This window comes from Bos javanicus, chromosome 3 (assembly GCF_032452875.1).
Source record: "Bos javanicus breed banteng chromosome 3, ARS-OSU_banteng_1.0, whole genome shotgun sequence".
In the NCBI taxonomy this organism is placed as follows: domain Eukaryota; kingdom Metazoa; phylum Chordata; class Mammalia; order Artiodactyla; family Bovidae; genus Bos; species Bos javanicus.
The window spans coordinates 13,521,233-13,538,796 of NC_083870.1; the positions used below are offsets into that span (position 1 = coordinate 13,521,233).

Sequence of the window (17,564 nt, forward strand, 5' to 3'; positions counted from 1 at the left end):
CATCATCATCCTCTTGTGATCTTGCACCTGAGAGATAGGCAGAGTGGCTTGAATCTGAGCCTTGGAAATCTGTACCCTCTTCCACTGCTATGGACACAGACCATGGCCACACCCACTAATCCCTCTGCAGGGACATTTTGTAGGAGAAAGGATGTCAAGAATCCAGTGAAGAAAGAGAGGTATGTGGGCCTGGAAGGAGAAGGGCAACCTGCCTCTTCCAGTCTTCATCTTCTTCTCATGTATCTTCCAAAGGTACAGTCCACCTCCGAGGATCAATAACACAGCTGCGACTACCCTAAGGATGTCTGGCAGGAGGTCAGCATTCGCCTGGTTGGCTGAATCTGTTTTCCTCAAACACAGAGGGCAAATAAGTTAAAGTCAAGAGAGAACTTGAGATATCTACTGCCAAAGGAAGATAGACAGTAGGTGGAGAAGTCTAAAGACTCCTGGTTCAGAAGCTGAAGAAGGAGGAGCCTGGTAGTATCATTCATTCAACCAGGTCCTGGAACTTTTGCTTGGTGCCAGAGGTACTGAGATGAGCAAGATGGAGCCTCCCAGTGTAGAGGACTGATAAAATATCAAACTTTGCTAACCAGAGGGATTGCAGTAAAACAGAGCTGTACCCCTTGCACAGAGGTCCTCAGGGAGGGTCTCCCAGAGGAGGTGATGCATAAACTGACCTTGAGGGATGAGCAGCAGTTTCCCAGATATTCAGGGAGGGCATAGCATTCCAGGAAGGAGGAATGCTGCATTTGGGAAATGGTAGTATCTAAAGCCAACCCCTGGGAGTTGCCAGTGCTTTATTGCAGCAGGCAGGACTGGGCAGGGAACGAGATGTAGGTGAGGGGAATTAGTGAGGGCTTGTGGGTAATGCTGAGTATTGAAAATTACCTGATACTCTAGCCTTGGAGTAGAGAGGTCCAATTAACAGGTGTTTTAAGAGATCCTGGCATTTCAGATCCCTGCACCAGCTCATGGAGGATGGTTTACAGAGGGTGAGACCACACACAGTCTAAGGTTATTCATTCATTCAATGCAACTTTGATTACATAAACTTTGGCCAGGAGCTTGTGCTTCCACAGGGTTTCAAAGGAGAACAAAACATGGCTCCTGCCTTCATAGTGTTCCTGTCCATGCAGGAGACAAATCCATAAACAGATAATCACCACTCAGTGTAGGAGTGGCCACAGACACCCCAAGGGAGTTGATGCCTGAAGGCAGGATGGCTACATTATTGCAGGGCTCTGTGCAATATGAAAAGGCAGACTCCTTGTTAAAATTTTATTAAAATTTTAAGACATCAGTAGAATTTAGACAAATTAGCAGATTTTTAGACCAATCATGGGGCCTATCTTAAGGCAGGGCCATGTGTGAATGCATTTTCACATGCCCACATATCTGCAATGGCTGAGGAGAATCCTCCATGAAGAATGAGACAGGAAGTCAAGGACACAGGACGAAGAAGGGCTGATGGTCAAGGAAACATGTCCAGAGGTGCAAAAACTTGCAAAAGCAGGGCACATTCTGGAATGACAAACAAGGAATTCAGTGGTAAGTGTATAAATAAGGTCAGAAATGTGGGCAGAGGAGCGTATGAGCCCGTCCATGACATCCCACGGGAAGTCATGGAGGTCAGACTTAAAGAAAAGCCACAATGACCCATTATGATTACTTTCCTGAAGACCATGCTGAATGCACAATGGATGTTGGATAGTGGTGGAGAGAAGCACTGAAAAACGACTACCTGGGCTAGCAGGGGCAAGCAGTTTAGAGCAGGTCATGGATGTGAGACACACTCAAAAGCAAAGGTAAGTTGGATATTTTTCCTAGACTCCTGTATGAAGTGGTCAGAAAGCAGTGCTAAGAAAATGGTGGGAAGAAAAGCCCTGAACCCCCAGACCTCAGTGCTGTCTGAGCTCTGAAAGTGCTCCTCCCCTCTGGCAGATTGCACTCACCAGGGACGCAGACTCCACCAAGGTCGAAGGAGGCAGTTTTATATTCCACCGGGTTGCTGACCACACAGATGAGGCTGGCATGGGGCTGGCCTCTTGGCACGCTCACAGCCAGGATGTTGGCTGATGAGTTGCAGGCTGGTTCTAATGTCCTTCTCTGCTCCCATTCTTTGGGGAGGCCTTTCTTCTCCCAGGTCACATTCAGGTCTTCTGTGGCCCCAGAGGCTCTGCACTCCAGGGTGACGTTGCACCAGTCTGGTGTGATGGATGTTGATCCCACCAGAATCTGGGGAGAGGGCACGGGCTCTGGGGTAGGAGGCAACAAAAGAATTAAACTTCACATATGTAGAAAACTTTACATGCCACAGTTTAATATCTATTACCTCACTGAAGCCAAGGCATATGAGGAAGCCTTATAAAGAAAGTAAGGGATTGAGTGATAGTTGCTCAGTCATGTCTGACTCTCTGCAATCCCATGGACTGTAGCCTGCCAGTCACCTCTGTACATGGAATTTTCCAGGCAAGAACATTGGAGTGGGTTGCCATTTCCTTCTCCTATAAAGAAAGTGGGTGCATTTTATACTTAAAACATAATTTTCCTACAGCTAAATATTCACAAAGAGACTAGGAATGGGGCCATTGTGTTAGGCTCTATGCAATGTCACTAGATTTCACAAGCCTTAAAAATCAGCCACAAGAAAATAAAATTTAGATTTAATTTTCTTAGGGCCTATTATTTTTTTAAAAAATTGGGATTTTTTTTCCCAGAAGAGAAAGAAGCTTGGGACAGAAGGGCTTGTCTTGGTTCATGGCCCTTACCCTGTGTCTCCAGCTGAGTTAAGGCTTGGGACAGCACAACTCTTATGGGGAAGGACATCTGGTTAGTTTTGGGAGGCCAGAGAAAGGCACTAGCTTCCTAAAGTAGAGACATTTGTAGGAAATGCAGTGGTTACAACTAGGAATGACAATTCCAAGTGTGGTTAGAACATGCCACTGAACTTGTGGTATAGACAGGAAGAAAAGTGACAGATTTACAAGCTGCCTTGAAATCCCATGGGGACTTATGAGTTGTCTTCTCCATAGAAGGATATTTCCCTATGCAGGGAGGATTTTTAGGGAAAGACAGTGTTTGCTAAGTGGGTTCCTTAATAAGCATTGCAGTGTAAACTTTCTCCTATGCTCATATAGCATTTAAGAGCTAAATTGTGGTGTCTTTTCTGAGTGAGGCCATTAACAGATAGGCTCTGAGCAAGAAGACAGTGTTCATTGGGTACTGACTACACTCGGATTTTCAAATCATGGTAGAATAATGGCCCCTCAAAGATATCCATGTTTTAATCCTTGGAATCTGTGGATATGTTACATTACATGAAAAGGTGAATCAAGGTAGCAGATAGGATGAAAGCTGCTAATAAGTTAACCATACAATAATGAGATTATTCTGGATTATCTGGGCAAAATGCAATCATAAGCTTCCTTAAAAGAGAAAGAAGTCACTGATGCCAGCAAGACACCAGGATTTATGATTTTAACAACTATCCATGGTCAGAAATAGCCCTAAGAGATCTTCAGAGTTCATTTGGGGGATTCCAGCCCTTTGATGGACCAAAAATCCTAGTTCAGCCGTAGGGAAAGGGTAAGAACAGTTTCACTTTACCTCATCACCTTGATCCCAGGGCAGCATGACTCAGTGCTGAGAGAGATACCTCTAGACTGTGACTTTTCCCACAGGAGGAAGAGGGAATAAAGTGACAGTCTAGCTTCCCCGTAATTTGTGAGGCATTGCCTGGGAAGCTGGCTTCTGTCTCACAGCACCCAGAACAGTGAGGACATTATCTGAGGTTTCATGCACACGTGCTAAGTCACTTAAGTTGTGTCCAACTCTTTGTAGATCTATGGACTGTAGCCCAACAGGCTCCTCTGTCGATGGGATTCTCCAGGAAATAATACTGGACTGGATTGCCATGCCCTTCTCCAGGGGATCTTCCCAACCCAGGGGTCGAACCTGCCTCTCTTATGTCTCCTGCATTGGCAGGTGGGTTCTTTTCCAAACAAATATAAGTGGAAGGAGATCGCAGCAACTGGGACACATGGCACTGAAAACCATTTCTCACATATACCCACAGATGGTAGTCAATTCAACCCTATACCCAAAACCTCACATACTCCTGCAACCAACATCCCACATGCCTCTACAGCTGAAGCCTCAAACTTTGTTGAGCTTTACAGTGACTGTCTTTTTTCCCCTTAGAGCCAGCCCTAAAAGACTGGAAGAAGAGACTGCTTATTCAAATACACAGACACCAATGCAAGGCTACAAGAATGGAGAATCAGGAAAACATGACAATACCAAAGGAGCAAAACTAACTCCAATAACCAATCAGAAAGAAATAGAGATCTATGAATTGCCTAACAATGCAATATCGTCATATTAAATAAGCTCCGCAAACTACCAAAGAACACAGACAGATCACTAAGTAAAATTTGGAAAACAATTTGTGAACAAAATGATAAGTTCAGCAAGAGATAGAAAACATTCAGAAGAACCAAACAAAAATTCTGGTTCTAAAAATACAACGACTGCATTAAAAATTGAATAGTGTCTCATTAGCAGAGTTGACCAAACAGAAGAAACGAACAAGAAATTCAAAGACAGAGTATTTTAAATTATCCAGTTAGAGTAGGAAAAGGAAAAAGAATTTTAAAAAGTCTATGGGATACTATAGGAAAATCAATACACACATTATGGGAGTTCCAAAGAGAATACAAAGAAAAAGTGTTGATAATTTATTTAAAGAAATTATGGCTGAAAGTTTCCCAAGTCTGGGCAAGTAAATGGATATTCAGATTCATGAAGCCCAAAGGTCTCATGATGGTAGAATCAAAGAAGTATAAATCAAGACACATAGTAACTGAATATTCAAAATTCAAAGACAAAGACAGAATTTTGAAAATAGCAAGAGAAGAGCATCATATACAAGGGAATCTCTATAAGAATATCATCAGATTTCTCAGCAGAGACCTTATAGACCAAGAGAGAATGGAATGATGTATTCAAAGTACTGAAAAAACCCCATTGGTAACCAAGATTATTATACCTGGTAAGAATGTTCTTTAAAAAAGAAGAAGAGATAAAAACTCTCCATGACAAGCAAAAACTGAGAGAGTTTTCCTCATTAAACCTGCCTTATAAGCTATGCCAAAGGGAGCTCTTAAAGTTGAAATAAAAAGATGCTAAAAATATACAAAATCGAGGGAGGAGCTAAGATGGCGGAGGAGTAGGACGGGGAGAACACTTTCTCCCTCACAAATTCATCAAAAGAACATTTAAACGCCGAGTAAATTCCACAAAACAACTTCTGAATGCCGGCAGAGGACATCAGGCACCCAGAAAAGCAACCCAAGTCTTCGAAAGGAGGTAGGAAAAAATATAAAATACAAAAAAAAAGAGACAAAAGAGGGAGGGATGGAGTTCCATCCCAGGAAAGGAGTCTTAAAAAGAGAGAAGTTTCCAAACACCAGGAAACCTTCTCACTGCTGAATCTGTGCCGAGCCTTGGAAGCACAGAGGGCAACATAACAGGGAGGAAAAATAAATAAACAATTAAAACCCGCAGATTACGAGCCTTACGGTAACTCCCCCAGCGGAGAAGCAGCACAGATGCCTGCACACGCAACTAGCAAGCGGGGGCTAGGCAGGGAGGCGCCGCACGGGCTGCATCACTTAGAGTAAGGATCTGGCCTGAATACCCCAAGCGCTATCTGAGCGAAATAATTTGGGCTAGCAAACCAGACTGTAGGATATCTACCACGTGAAAAGCCAGCCCTAACCTAAGACACCACCAGGCCCACGCACGGAACAAAGGACTGAACACAGATAGCCAGCTGCAGACCATCACCCTCTGGTGACAGGCAGCCAGAGCTGGAAAGGGGCAATTGCAGCCCCAGAGAGACATTATCTATAAAACTGTAAGCAGGCTTCTATGCTAACTAAAACTTCTTGGGGTCTAGATGGTCAACATCCGCCTGAGAAGGTGTGCTGGTTGTACACCCAGAAAACCAAGCGGCAGGGATGCGATAAGTCGCAGCAACCATGCTCGCCAAACACCTCATCACCTGAGCTGCTCAGACCTGGGAAGGGCACAAAACGCAGGCCCAACCAAGTCTGCGCCTCTGAGGACTACCCGAGTGCCTGAACCTGAGTGGCTTGGACCTGGGAGGTGCAAGCAGCCCAGGGCCGGCCACGGATGGTTCCTGGCAGAGCAACCTAGAGCCTGAGCAGTGTGGGCAGGGAGGCTACACGCGCCGTGAGCGGGGGCAGACCCAGTGTGGCTGAGGCACTGTGAGCACACGCCAGTGTTATTTGTTTGCAGCATCCCTCCCTCCCCACAGCACTACTGAACAAGTGAGCCTAAAAAAAAAAAAAAAAACGTGTCCACCACCGTCCCCTTTGTGTCAGGGCAGAAACCAGACACTGAAGAGACCAGCAAACAGAATAAGCTATAACAGAGGGAACCGCCTTGGAAACTACAGGCAATAGATTAAAACCCTGTGGTTAGTACCAACTACATAGGAAGGGGCCTATAGATCTTGAGAAATGTAAGTCGGACAGAGGAACTAGCCGAAAATGAACTGACCCCACAATACCCACAACAAAACCAGAAAAAGTCCTAGATATATTTTTACTATTTTTACGATTATTCTTTCTTTATTTTTTTTTTAATTTTTTAAAAAAATTTAAGTCCTCTATTATTCCTTTAATTTTCACTTTTATAACCTACTATTACTTTGCAAAAAAAAAACAAAAAAGACCCTTTTTTTTTTTAAAGCAAACTTCATATATGTATTTTTTATAATTTTTGTGACCTTGTTTTTTTTTCTTCTTCTTCTTTTCTTTAACATTGTATTTTTGAAATTCCAAACTCTACTCTAGATTTTTAATTTTAGCTTTTTGGTATTTGTTATCAATTTTGTACCTGTATATCTTTTTATAATTTTTGTAACTTTTTCTTTCTCTCTTTCTTTCTCTTCTTCTTTTATATAACATTGTATATCTGAAATCCCAAACTCTAGTCTAGATTTTTTATTTTATGCTTTTTGGTATTTGTTATCAATTTTGTACCTATATTTTCTTTATAATTTTTGCGACTTTGTTTGTTTTTGTTTGTTTGTTTTTTCCTCTCTTTATTTTTCTTCTTCTTTTTTTAACATTGTATTTTTGAAATTCCAAACTCTACTCTAGATTTTTAACTTTTGCTTTTTGTTATTTGTTATCAATTTTGTACCTACATTTTCTTTATAATTTTTGCGACTTTCTCTTTGTTTTGTTTTGTTTTTTTCTCTCTTTCTTTTCCTTCTTCTTTTCTTTAACATCGTATTTTTGAAATTCCAAACTCTACTCTAGATTTTTAATGTTTGGTTTTATGTATTTGTTACCAATTTTGTACCTTTAAGAACCCAATCTTCAGTACCCATTTTTCACTAGGAAGCGAGATTACTGGCTTGACTGCTCTCTCTCCCTTTGGACTCTCCTTTTTCTCCACCAGGTCGTCTGTGTCTCCTCCCTAACCCCTCTCTACTCTACCCAACTCTGTGAATTTCTGTGTGTTCCAGACGGTGGAGAACACTTAGGGAACTGATTACTGGCTGGCTCTGTCTTCCTCCTTTTCATTCCCCCCTTTTATCCTCCTGGCCACCTCAGTCTCCTTTCTCCTTCTTCTCTTCTCTGTATAACTCCGTGAACATCTCTGAGCGGTCCAGTTGTGGAGTGCACATAAGGAAGTGATTACTGGCTAGCCCACTCTGTCCTCTATTGATTCCATCTCATCTCATTCGGGTCACCTCTAACTCCCTCCTCCTTCTTCTCTTCTCCGTGTAATGCTGTGAACCTCTCTGGGTGACCCTCATGGTGGAGAAACTTTTCATCTTTAACCTAGATGTTTTATCAATGGTACTGTATAGAAGGAGAAGTTTTGAAACTACTGTAAAAATAAGACCAATAACTGGAAGCAAGAGGCTTAAGTCCAAACCCTAACTCCAGGAAACTCCTGACTCCAGGGAACATTAATTGACAGGAGCTCATCAAACGCCTCCATACCTACACTGAAACCAAGCACCACACAAGGGCCAACAAGTTCCGGGCAAGACATACCAAGCAATTCTCCATCAACACAGGAACACAGCCATGAGCTCCAAGATACAGGCTGCCCAAAGTCAGCCCAAAACCATAGACATCTCATAACTCATTACTGGACACTTCATTGCACTCCAGAGAGAAGAAATACAGCTCCACCCACCAGAACACCGACACAAGCTTCTCTAACCAAGGAATCTTGACAAGCCACCTGTACAAACCCACACACAGCGAGGAAAAGCCACAATAAAAAGAACTCCATAAACTGCCAGAATACAGAAAGGACACCCCAAACTCAGCAATTTAAACAAGATGAAGAGACAGAGGAATACCCAGCAGATAAAGGAACAGGATAAATGCCCACCAAACCAAACAAAAGAGGATGAGATAGGGAATCTACCTGATAAAGAATTCTGAATAATGATAGTGAAATTGATCTAAAATCTTGAAATCAAAATGGAATCACAGATAAATAGCCTGGAGACAAGGATTGAGAAGATGCAAGAAAGGTTTAACAAGGACCCAGAAGAAATAAAAAAGAGTCAATATATAATGAATAATGCAATAAATGAAATCAAAAACACTCTGGAGGCAACGAATAGTACAATAACAGAGGCAGAAGATAGGATTAGTGAATTAGAAGATAGAATGGTAGAAATAAATGAATCAGAGAGGAAAAAAGAAAAACGAATTAAAAGAAATGAGGACAATCTCAGAGACCTCCAGGACAATATTAAACGCTACAACATTCGAATCATAGGGGTCCCAGAAGAAGAAGACAAAAAGAAAGACCATGAGAAAATACTTGAGGAGATAATAGTTGAAAACTTCCCTAAAGTGGGGAAGGAAATAATCACTCAGGTCCAAGAAACCCAGAGAGTCCCAAAAAGGATAAACCCAAGGTGAAACACCCCAAGACACATATTAATCAAATTAACAAAGGTCAAACACAAAGAACAAATATTAAAAGCAGCAAGGGAAAAACAACAAATAACACACAAGGGAATTCCCATAAGGATAACAGCTGATCTTTCAATAGAAACTCTTCAAGCCAGGAGGGAATGGCAAGACATACTTAAAGTGATGAAAGAAAATAACCTACAGCTCAGATTATTGTACCCAGCAAGGATCTCACTCAAATATGAAGGAGAAATCAAAAGCTTTACAGACAAGCAAAGCGGAGAGAATTCAGCACCACCAAACCAGCTCTCCAACAAAAACTAAAGGATATTCTCTAGACAGGAAACACAAAAACGGTGTACATTCGAACCCAAAACAGTAAAGTAAATGGCAACAGGATCATACTTATCAATAATTACTTTAAACATAAATGGGTTGAATGCCCCAACCAAAAGACAAAGACTGGCTGAATGGATACAAAAACAAGACCCCTACATATGCTCTCTACAAGAGACCCACCTCAAAACAGGGGATACATACAGTCTGAAAGCGAAGGGCTGGAAAAAGATTTTCCATGCAAATAGGGACCAAATGAAAGCAGGAGTAGCAATACTCATATCAGATAAAATAGACTTTAAAACAAAGGCTGTGAAAAGAGACAAAGACGGTCACTACATAATGATCAAAGGATCAATCCAAGAAGAAGATATAACAATTATAAATATATATGCACCCAACACGGGAGCACTGCAATATGTAAGACAAATGCTAACAAGTATGAAAGGAGAAATTAACAGTAACACAATAATAGTGGGAGACTTTAATACCCTACTCACATCTATGGATAGACCAACTAAACAGAAAATTAACATGGAAACACAAACTTCAAACAATACAATAGACCAGTTAGACCTAATTGATATCTATAGGACATTTCATCCCAAAACAATGAATTTCACCTTTTTCTCAAGCGCACATGGAACTTTCTCCAGGATAGATCACATCCTGGGCCATAAAGCTAGCCTTGGTAAATTCAAAAAAATAGAAATCATTCCAAGCATCTTTTCTGACCACAATGCAGTAAGATCAGATCTCAATTACAGGAGAAAAACTATTAAAAATTCCAACATATGGAGGCTGAGCAACATGCTGCTGAATAACCAACAAATCACAGAAGAAATCAAAAAAGAAATCAAAATTTGCATAGAAACGAATGAAAATGAAAACACAACAACCCAAAACCTGTGGGACACTTTTTTAAAAGCAGTCCTAAGGGGAAAGTTCATAGCAATACAGGCACACCTCAAGAAACAAGAAAAAAGTCAAATAAATAACCTAACTCTACACCTAAAGCAACTAGAAAAGGAAGAAATGAAGAACCCCAGGGTTAGTAGAAGGAAAGAAATCTTAAAAATTAGGGCAGAAATAAATGCAAAAGAAACAAAAGAGACCATAGCAAAAATCAACAAAGCCAAAAGCTGGTTCTTTGAAAGGATAAACAAAATTGACAAACCATTAGCCAGACTCCTCAAGAAACAAAGGGAGAAAAATCAAATCAATAAAATTAGAAATGAAAATGGAGAGATCACAACAGACAACACTGAAATACAAAGGATCATAAGAGACTACTATCAACAATTGTATGCCAATAAAATGGACAACGTGGAAGAAATGGACAAATTCTTAGAAGAGTACAATTTTCCAAAACTGGACCAGGAAGAAATAGAAAATCTTAACAGACCCATCACAAGCATGGAAATTGAAACTGTAATCAAAAATCTTCCAGCAAACAAAAGCCCAGGTTCAGACGGCTTCAGAGCTGAATTCTACCAAAAATTTAGAGAAGAGCTAGATGGAGAAATATACCATGTTCATGGATTGGAAGAATCAATATAGTGAAAATGAACTACCCAAAGCAATTTATAGATTCAATGCAATCCCTATCAAGCTACCAATGGTATTCTTCACAGAGCTAGAACAAATAATTTCACAATTTGTATGGAAATACAAAAAAACCTCGAATAGCCAAAGAAATCTTGAGAAAGAAGAATGGAACTGGAGGAATCAACCTGCCTGACATCAGGCTCTACTACAAAGCCACAGTCTTCAAGACAGTATGATACTGGCACAAAGACAGAAATATAGATCAATGGAACAAAATAGAAAGCCCAGAGATAAATCCGTGCACATACGGACACCTTACCTTTGACAAAGGAGGCAAGAATATACAATGGATTAAAGACAATCTCTTTAACAAGTGGTGCTGGGAAAACTGTTCAACCACTTGTAAAAGAATGAAACTAGATCACTTTCTAACACCATACACAAAAATAAACTCAAAATGGATTAAAGATCTAAACGTAAGACCAGAAACTATAAAACTCCTAGAGGAGAACACAGGCAGAACACACTCCGACATACATCACAGCAGGATCCTCTATGACCCACCTTGCAGAATATTGGAAATAAAAGCAAAAATAAACAAATGGGACCTAATTAAAATTAAAAGCTTCTGCACAACAAAGGAAACTTTAAGCAACGTGAAAAGACAGCCTTCAGAATGGGAGAAAATAATAGCAAATGAAGCAACTGACAAACAACTAATCCCATAAATATACAAGCAACTCCTACAGCTCAACTCCAGAAAAATAAATGACCCAATCAAAAAATGGGCCAAAGAACTAAATAGACATTTCTCCAAAGAAGACATACAGATGGCTAACAAATACATGAAAAGATACTCAACATCACTCATTATCAGAGAAATGCAAATCAAAACCACTATGAGGTACCATTTCATGCCAGTCAGAATGGTTGCAATCCAAAAGTCTACAAGCAATAAATGCTGGATAGGGTGTGGAGAAAAGGGAACACTCTTACACTGTTGGTGGGAATGCAACCTAGTACAGCCACTATGGAGAACAGTGTGGAGATTCCTTAAAAAACTAGAAATAGAACTGCCTTATGACCCAGCAATCCCACTGCTGGGCAGACACACTGAGGAAACCAGAAGGGAAAGAGACACGTGTACCCCAATGTTCATCGCAGCACTGTTTATAATAGCCAGGACATGGAAGCAACCTAGATGTCCATCAGCAGATGAGTGGATAAGAAAGCTATGGTACATATACACAATGGAGTATTACTCAGCCATTAAAAAGAATACATTTGAATCAGTTCTAATGAGGTGGATGAAACTGGAGCCTATTATACAGAGTGAAGTAAGCCAGAAAGAAAAATACCAATGCAGTATACTAATGCATATATATGGAATTTAGAAAGATGGTAACAATAACCCTGTATACAAGACAGCAAAAGAGACACTGATGTATAGAACAGTCTTTTGGACTCTGTGGGAGAGGGAGAGGGTGGGATGATTTGGGAGAATGGCATTGAAATACGTATAATATCATATATGAAATGAGTCGCCAGTCCAGGTTCTGTGCATGATACTGATGTTTGAGGCAGGTGCACTGGGACGACCCAGAGGGATGGTATGGGGAGGGAGGATGGAGAAGGATTCAGGATGGGGAACACGTGTATACCTGTAACGGATTCATTTTGATATTTGGCAAAACCAATACAATATTGTAAATTTAAAAATAAAATAAAATTTTTAAAAAAGGCATTGATAGGATTTCCCCCAAAAAAAAAAATATATATATATATACAAAATCATATGAAAATATAAATCTCACTGACAATATAGATAAATATAATATGCAATATTGCAATAATACTGTAATTGTGGTGCATAAACCACTTTTTAACTTTGATATGACAGTTAAAGACAAAAGTATTCAGAATAACTCTAATATAAACATATGCTAATTAGTACAAAATATAAAAAATTTAAATTGTGACATAATAACATAAAATGTGTGTGTGTGTGTACAAGTAAAAGTGTAGAGTTTTTGTATGTGACTGAAATTAAATTAGTTGTTCAAAACAGGCTGTTATAAGTATGTTTTATCTAAGCTGCATGGTAACCACAAAGAGTACACCTAAAAAAGATACATGCAAGAAAAAGAGGTAAAAACCAAAGCACGTTAATACAGAAAAATCATCAAGTTACAAGGAAAGACAGTAAGGGAGAAAGAATGGAATAAAAGAACTACAAAACAGAAAACAATTAAACAAGATGACATTTATAAATAAACAAATGTGACCTAATTAAACTTAAAAGCTTTTGCACAGCAAAGGAAGCCATAAACAAGATGAAAAGACAACCCTCAGAATGGGAGAAAATATTTGCAAGTGAAGCAATAAAAGATTAATCTTTAAAATATACAAGCAGCTCATGCAGCTCAATAAAAAAAAAAAAAATTAGGCAGAATACCTAAATAGATGTTTCTCCAAAGAAGACATACACATGACCAAGAAACACATGAAAAGATATTGAACATTGCTCCTTACTAGAAATGTGCAACTCAAAACTATAATGAGGTATCACCTCACACAGGTCAGAATGGCCATCATCAAAAAGTTCACAGACAATAAATGCTAGAGAGGGTGTGGAGAATTTGCACGGTTGGTGGGAATGTAAATTGACACAACCACTATTGAGAACAATATAGCAGTTCCCTAAAAACTGAAAATACAACTATCGTACGACCCAGAATTCCACTGCTGGGCACACATCTCAGAAAACCATTATTCAAAAAGACACATGTCTTTTGGATGTGGCTTTTTTCACTTTAAAATACATTTAGGACTCATCCACCTGTTGCATGCATCAAGAATGTTACTTTTATTGCCAACTAGAATTCCATTGTATAGATATAACTTTAAAAAAAATGTGTCTGTTTTTGATAGCTGTTTTTAGCAAAATATCTTGGCTGTTGCTAATTTGGAGTGATTATGAATAAAGCTACTCCAAACATTAAAAAATAATTAAACTTTAAAAAAGACACATGCACCCCAATGTTCATAGCAGCACTATTTACAATAGCCAGGACATGGAAGCAATCTAGCTGTCCATCAACACATGAATGGATAAAGAAGTTGTGGTACATATATACAACAGAATACTATTCAGCCATAAAAAGCAATGAACCTGAGTCAGTTGTAGTGAGGTGGATGAACTTACAGCCTGTTATACAGAGTGAAATAAGCCAGGAAACAAAAACAAAGATTGTATATTAACACATGTATGTGGAATCTAGAAAAATGGTACTGTTGAACTTATTTGCAGGGCAAGACTAGAGATGCAGATGTAAAGAATGAGCTTGTGGACACAGTGGGGGAAGAAGAGGGTGGGAGGAACTGAGACAGTAGCATTGACATATATACACTGCCATGTGTAAAATAGATAGCTAGTGAGAAGCAGCTGTAGAACACAGGGAACTCAGCTTATTGTTCTGTGATGACCTAGAGGGCTAGGATAGGGGGTGGGGTGGGAGGGAGGATGAAGAGGGAGGGGATATATGTATACTTATACCTGATTCACATTGTTGTATGGCAGAAACCAACACAATGATGTAAAGCAATTATACTCCAGTAATAAAAATATCCCCCCAAGCCAAAAATGAAATTATAAATTCTTACAATTAACATTTACTTTAAATATAAATAGATTAAACTCCCCAATAAAAGACATAGAGTGACTGAATGAATAAAACAAGATTCAACTAGATATATATGTATGTATATATATATATATATACATACGATATCTACAAGAGACTCACTTTAGTTTTAAGGGCACACGTAGGCTAAATGTGAGGGATGGGAAAAGATATTCCATGCAAATGGGAATCAAAAGACAGTGTGGGTGGCTACACTTATAGCAGACAAAATAGATGTTAAATCAAAAGCTGTCCTGAAGGCAAAGAAAGTCATTACATAAAGATAGAGGGTCAATTCAATAGGAAGATATAACAATGATAAATATTTATGCACTCAACATCAGAGCACCTATGATATATAGAGCAAACAGTGACAGAAGAAATAGCAATAGAATGATCGTGGACTTGAATATCTTGCTTTTAAGAGTGGATAGAAAATTCAGATAGGACATCAAGAAGGAAACAGCAGACTTGAACAATACTATAGACCAAATGGACCTAACAAGCATGTATAATTGGACCATATAGACCTAACAAACAGAATATTATACCCAGCAGCAGTAGAATTCATATTCCTATCAAGTGCACACACAGGATACATCGTATGTTAGGCCATGAAACAATACTTAAGATTTAAGAAATTATGTAAAATATCTTTTCCAACCACAATGGAATGAAATTAGAAGACAATAAATGAAGGAAAATGGGAAAATTTACAAATACATGGAAATTACCAACACACTTTTGAACAATCACTGGGTCAAAGAAGAAATCATAAGGGAATAAGAAAATATCTTGAGTAAAAGAAAAGGAAAGAATATAAAACACAGAAGGAAACAAAAGCAGTACTAAGCCAACAAATACATGGAAAGATGCTCAAAATTGCTCATTATTAGAGCAATGCAAATCAAAACTACAATGAGGTATCACCTCACAGGTCAGAATGCTCCTGCTAAGTCACTTCAGTCGTGTCCGACTCTGTGCTACCCCATAGACAGCAGCCCACCAGACTTCCCCATCCCTGGGATTCTCCAGGCAAGAACACTGGAATGGGTTGCCATTTCCTTCTCCAATGCATCAAAGTGAAAAGTGAAAGTGAAGTTGCTCAGTTGTGTCCGACTCTGTGCGACCCCATGGACTGCTGCCTACGAGGCTCCTCCATCCACGGGATTTTCCAGGCAAGAGTAGTGGAGTGGGGTGCCATTGCCTTCTCCGCACAGGTCAGAATGGCCATCATCAAAAAAATCTACAGACAATAAATGCTGGAGAGGGTGTGGAGAAAAGATATATCTCTTGCACTGTTGACAGGAATGCAAACTGATATAATCACTATGGAAAACACTATGGAGATTCCTTTAAAAACTAGGAATAAAACTACCATGTTGTTGTTCAGTCACCCAATTGTATCTGATTCTTTGTGACCCCATGGACTGCAGCATGCCAGGCCACCCTGTCCCTCACCATTTCCCAAAGTTTGCCCATATTCATGTCCATTGCATTGGTGATGCCATCCAACCATCTCACCCTCTGATGTCCTCTTCTCCTTCCACCCTCAATCTTTCCCAGGATCAGGGACTTTTCCAATGAGTCAGCTGTTCGCATCAGATGACCAAAACACTGGAGCGTCAGCTTCAGCATCAGTTCTTCCAATAAGTATCCAAGATTGATTTCCCTGAAGATTGATTGGTTTGATCTCCTTGCTGTCCAAGGGACTTTCTGGAGTCTTCTCTAGCACCACAGCTCAAAGGCATCAGTTATTTGGCATTCTGCCTTCTTTACAGTCCAGCTCTCATAACTGTATGTGACCACTGAGAAGACCATAGCCTTGACTATATGGACTTTTGTTGGCAGAGTAATGTCTCTGCTTTTCAAAACACTGTCTAGGTTTGTCACAGCTTTCCTGCCAAGAAGCAGTTGTCTTCTGATTTCATGGCTACAGTCACCATCCACAGTGATTTTAGAGCCCAAGAAGAGGAAATCTGTCACTACTTCCACCATTTTCCTTCTATTTGCCGTGAAGTAATTGGGCTGGATGTCATGATCTTAATTTTAAGCCAGATCTTTCACTCTCCTCCTTTACCCTCATCAAGAGGCTCTTTAGTTCCTCTTCACTTTCTGCCATTAGAGTGGTATCATCTGCATATCTGAGGTTGTTGATATTTCTTCTACCAATTTTGATTCCATCTTGTAACTCATCCAGCCAAGCATGGCTCATGATGTGTTCAGTGTATAGGTTAAACAAACAGGGTGACAGCAGGCAGTGCTGTTGTATTCCTTTCTCAAAAGCTACCATATGACCCAGCAATCCCACTACTGGACATATACCTGGAGAAAACCACAATTCAAAAAGACACATGTACCCAATGTTCGCTGCAGCACTATTTACAATATCCAGGACATGGAAGCAACCTGGATATCTATCAGCAGATGAATGGATAAATTGTTACATATACAATGGAATATTACTCAACCATAAAAAGGAACAACTTTGAGTCAGTTGTAGTGAAGTGGATGAACCTAGAGCCTGTTATACAGAATGAAATAAGTCAGAAGGAGAAAAACTAATATTGCATATTAACACATATATATGAAATCTAGAAAATGGTACTGAGGAACCTAATTGCAGGGAGGAATAAAGATGCAGAAGTAGAGAAGAAACTTGTGGACACAGTCGGGGAAGAAGAGGGTGGGATGAATTAAGAGAGTTGCTTTGCAATATATACATTATTATGTGCAAAATAGGTAGCTAGTGGGAAGTTAACACAGCAGGCTCAGCCTGGTATTCTGTGATGACCTAGATGGATGGGCTAGCTGGAGTGGGAGGGAGGATCAAAGAGGGGACATATGTATACTTATGACTGATTCACGTTGTTGTAAGGCAGAAACCAACACAACACTGTAAAGCAATTATCCTTCAATTAAAAACTAAATTTAAAAAAGCAGTACTAAGAAGGAGTGTTATAGTGATAAACACAATAAAAAATAAGAAAGCTTTCAAACTACTTAAGTTTAA

The 17,564-nt window shown here is 39.6% G+C and overlaps 1 protein-coding gene across 1 annotated transcript in view; it reads right to left on the reverse strand.

Annotated features, from left to right (window-relative positions):
- Nucleotides 1-1,474: 1,474 nt before the first annotated feature.
- Nucleotides 1,475-17,564, reverse strand: part of LOC133245085 (SLAM family member 5-like) — a 28,465-nt gene continuing 12,375 nt past the window's right edge. The window contains exons 3-4 of the mRNA XM_061412988.1: nucleotides 1,956-2,258; nucleotides 1,475-1,524 (exon numbers count right to left, since the gene is read on the reverse strand). Coding sequence (XP_061268972.1) covers nucleotides 1,475-1,524; nucleotides 1,956-2,258 — 353 coding nt within the window. The remainder of the gene's footprint in view (nucleotides 1,525-1,955; nucleotides 2,259-17,564) is intronic.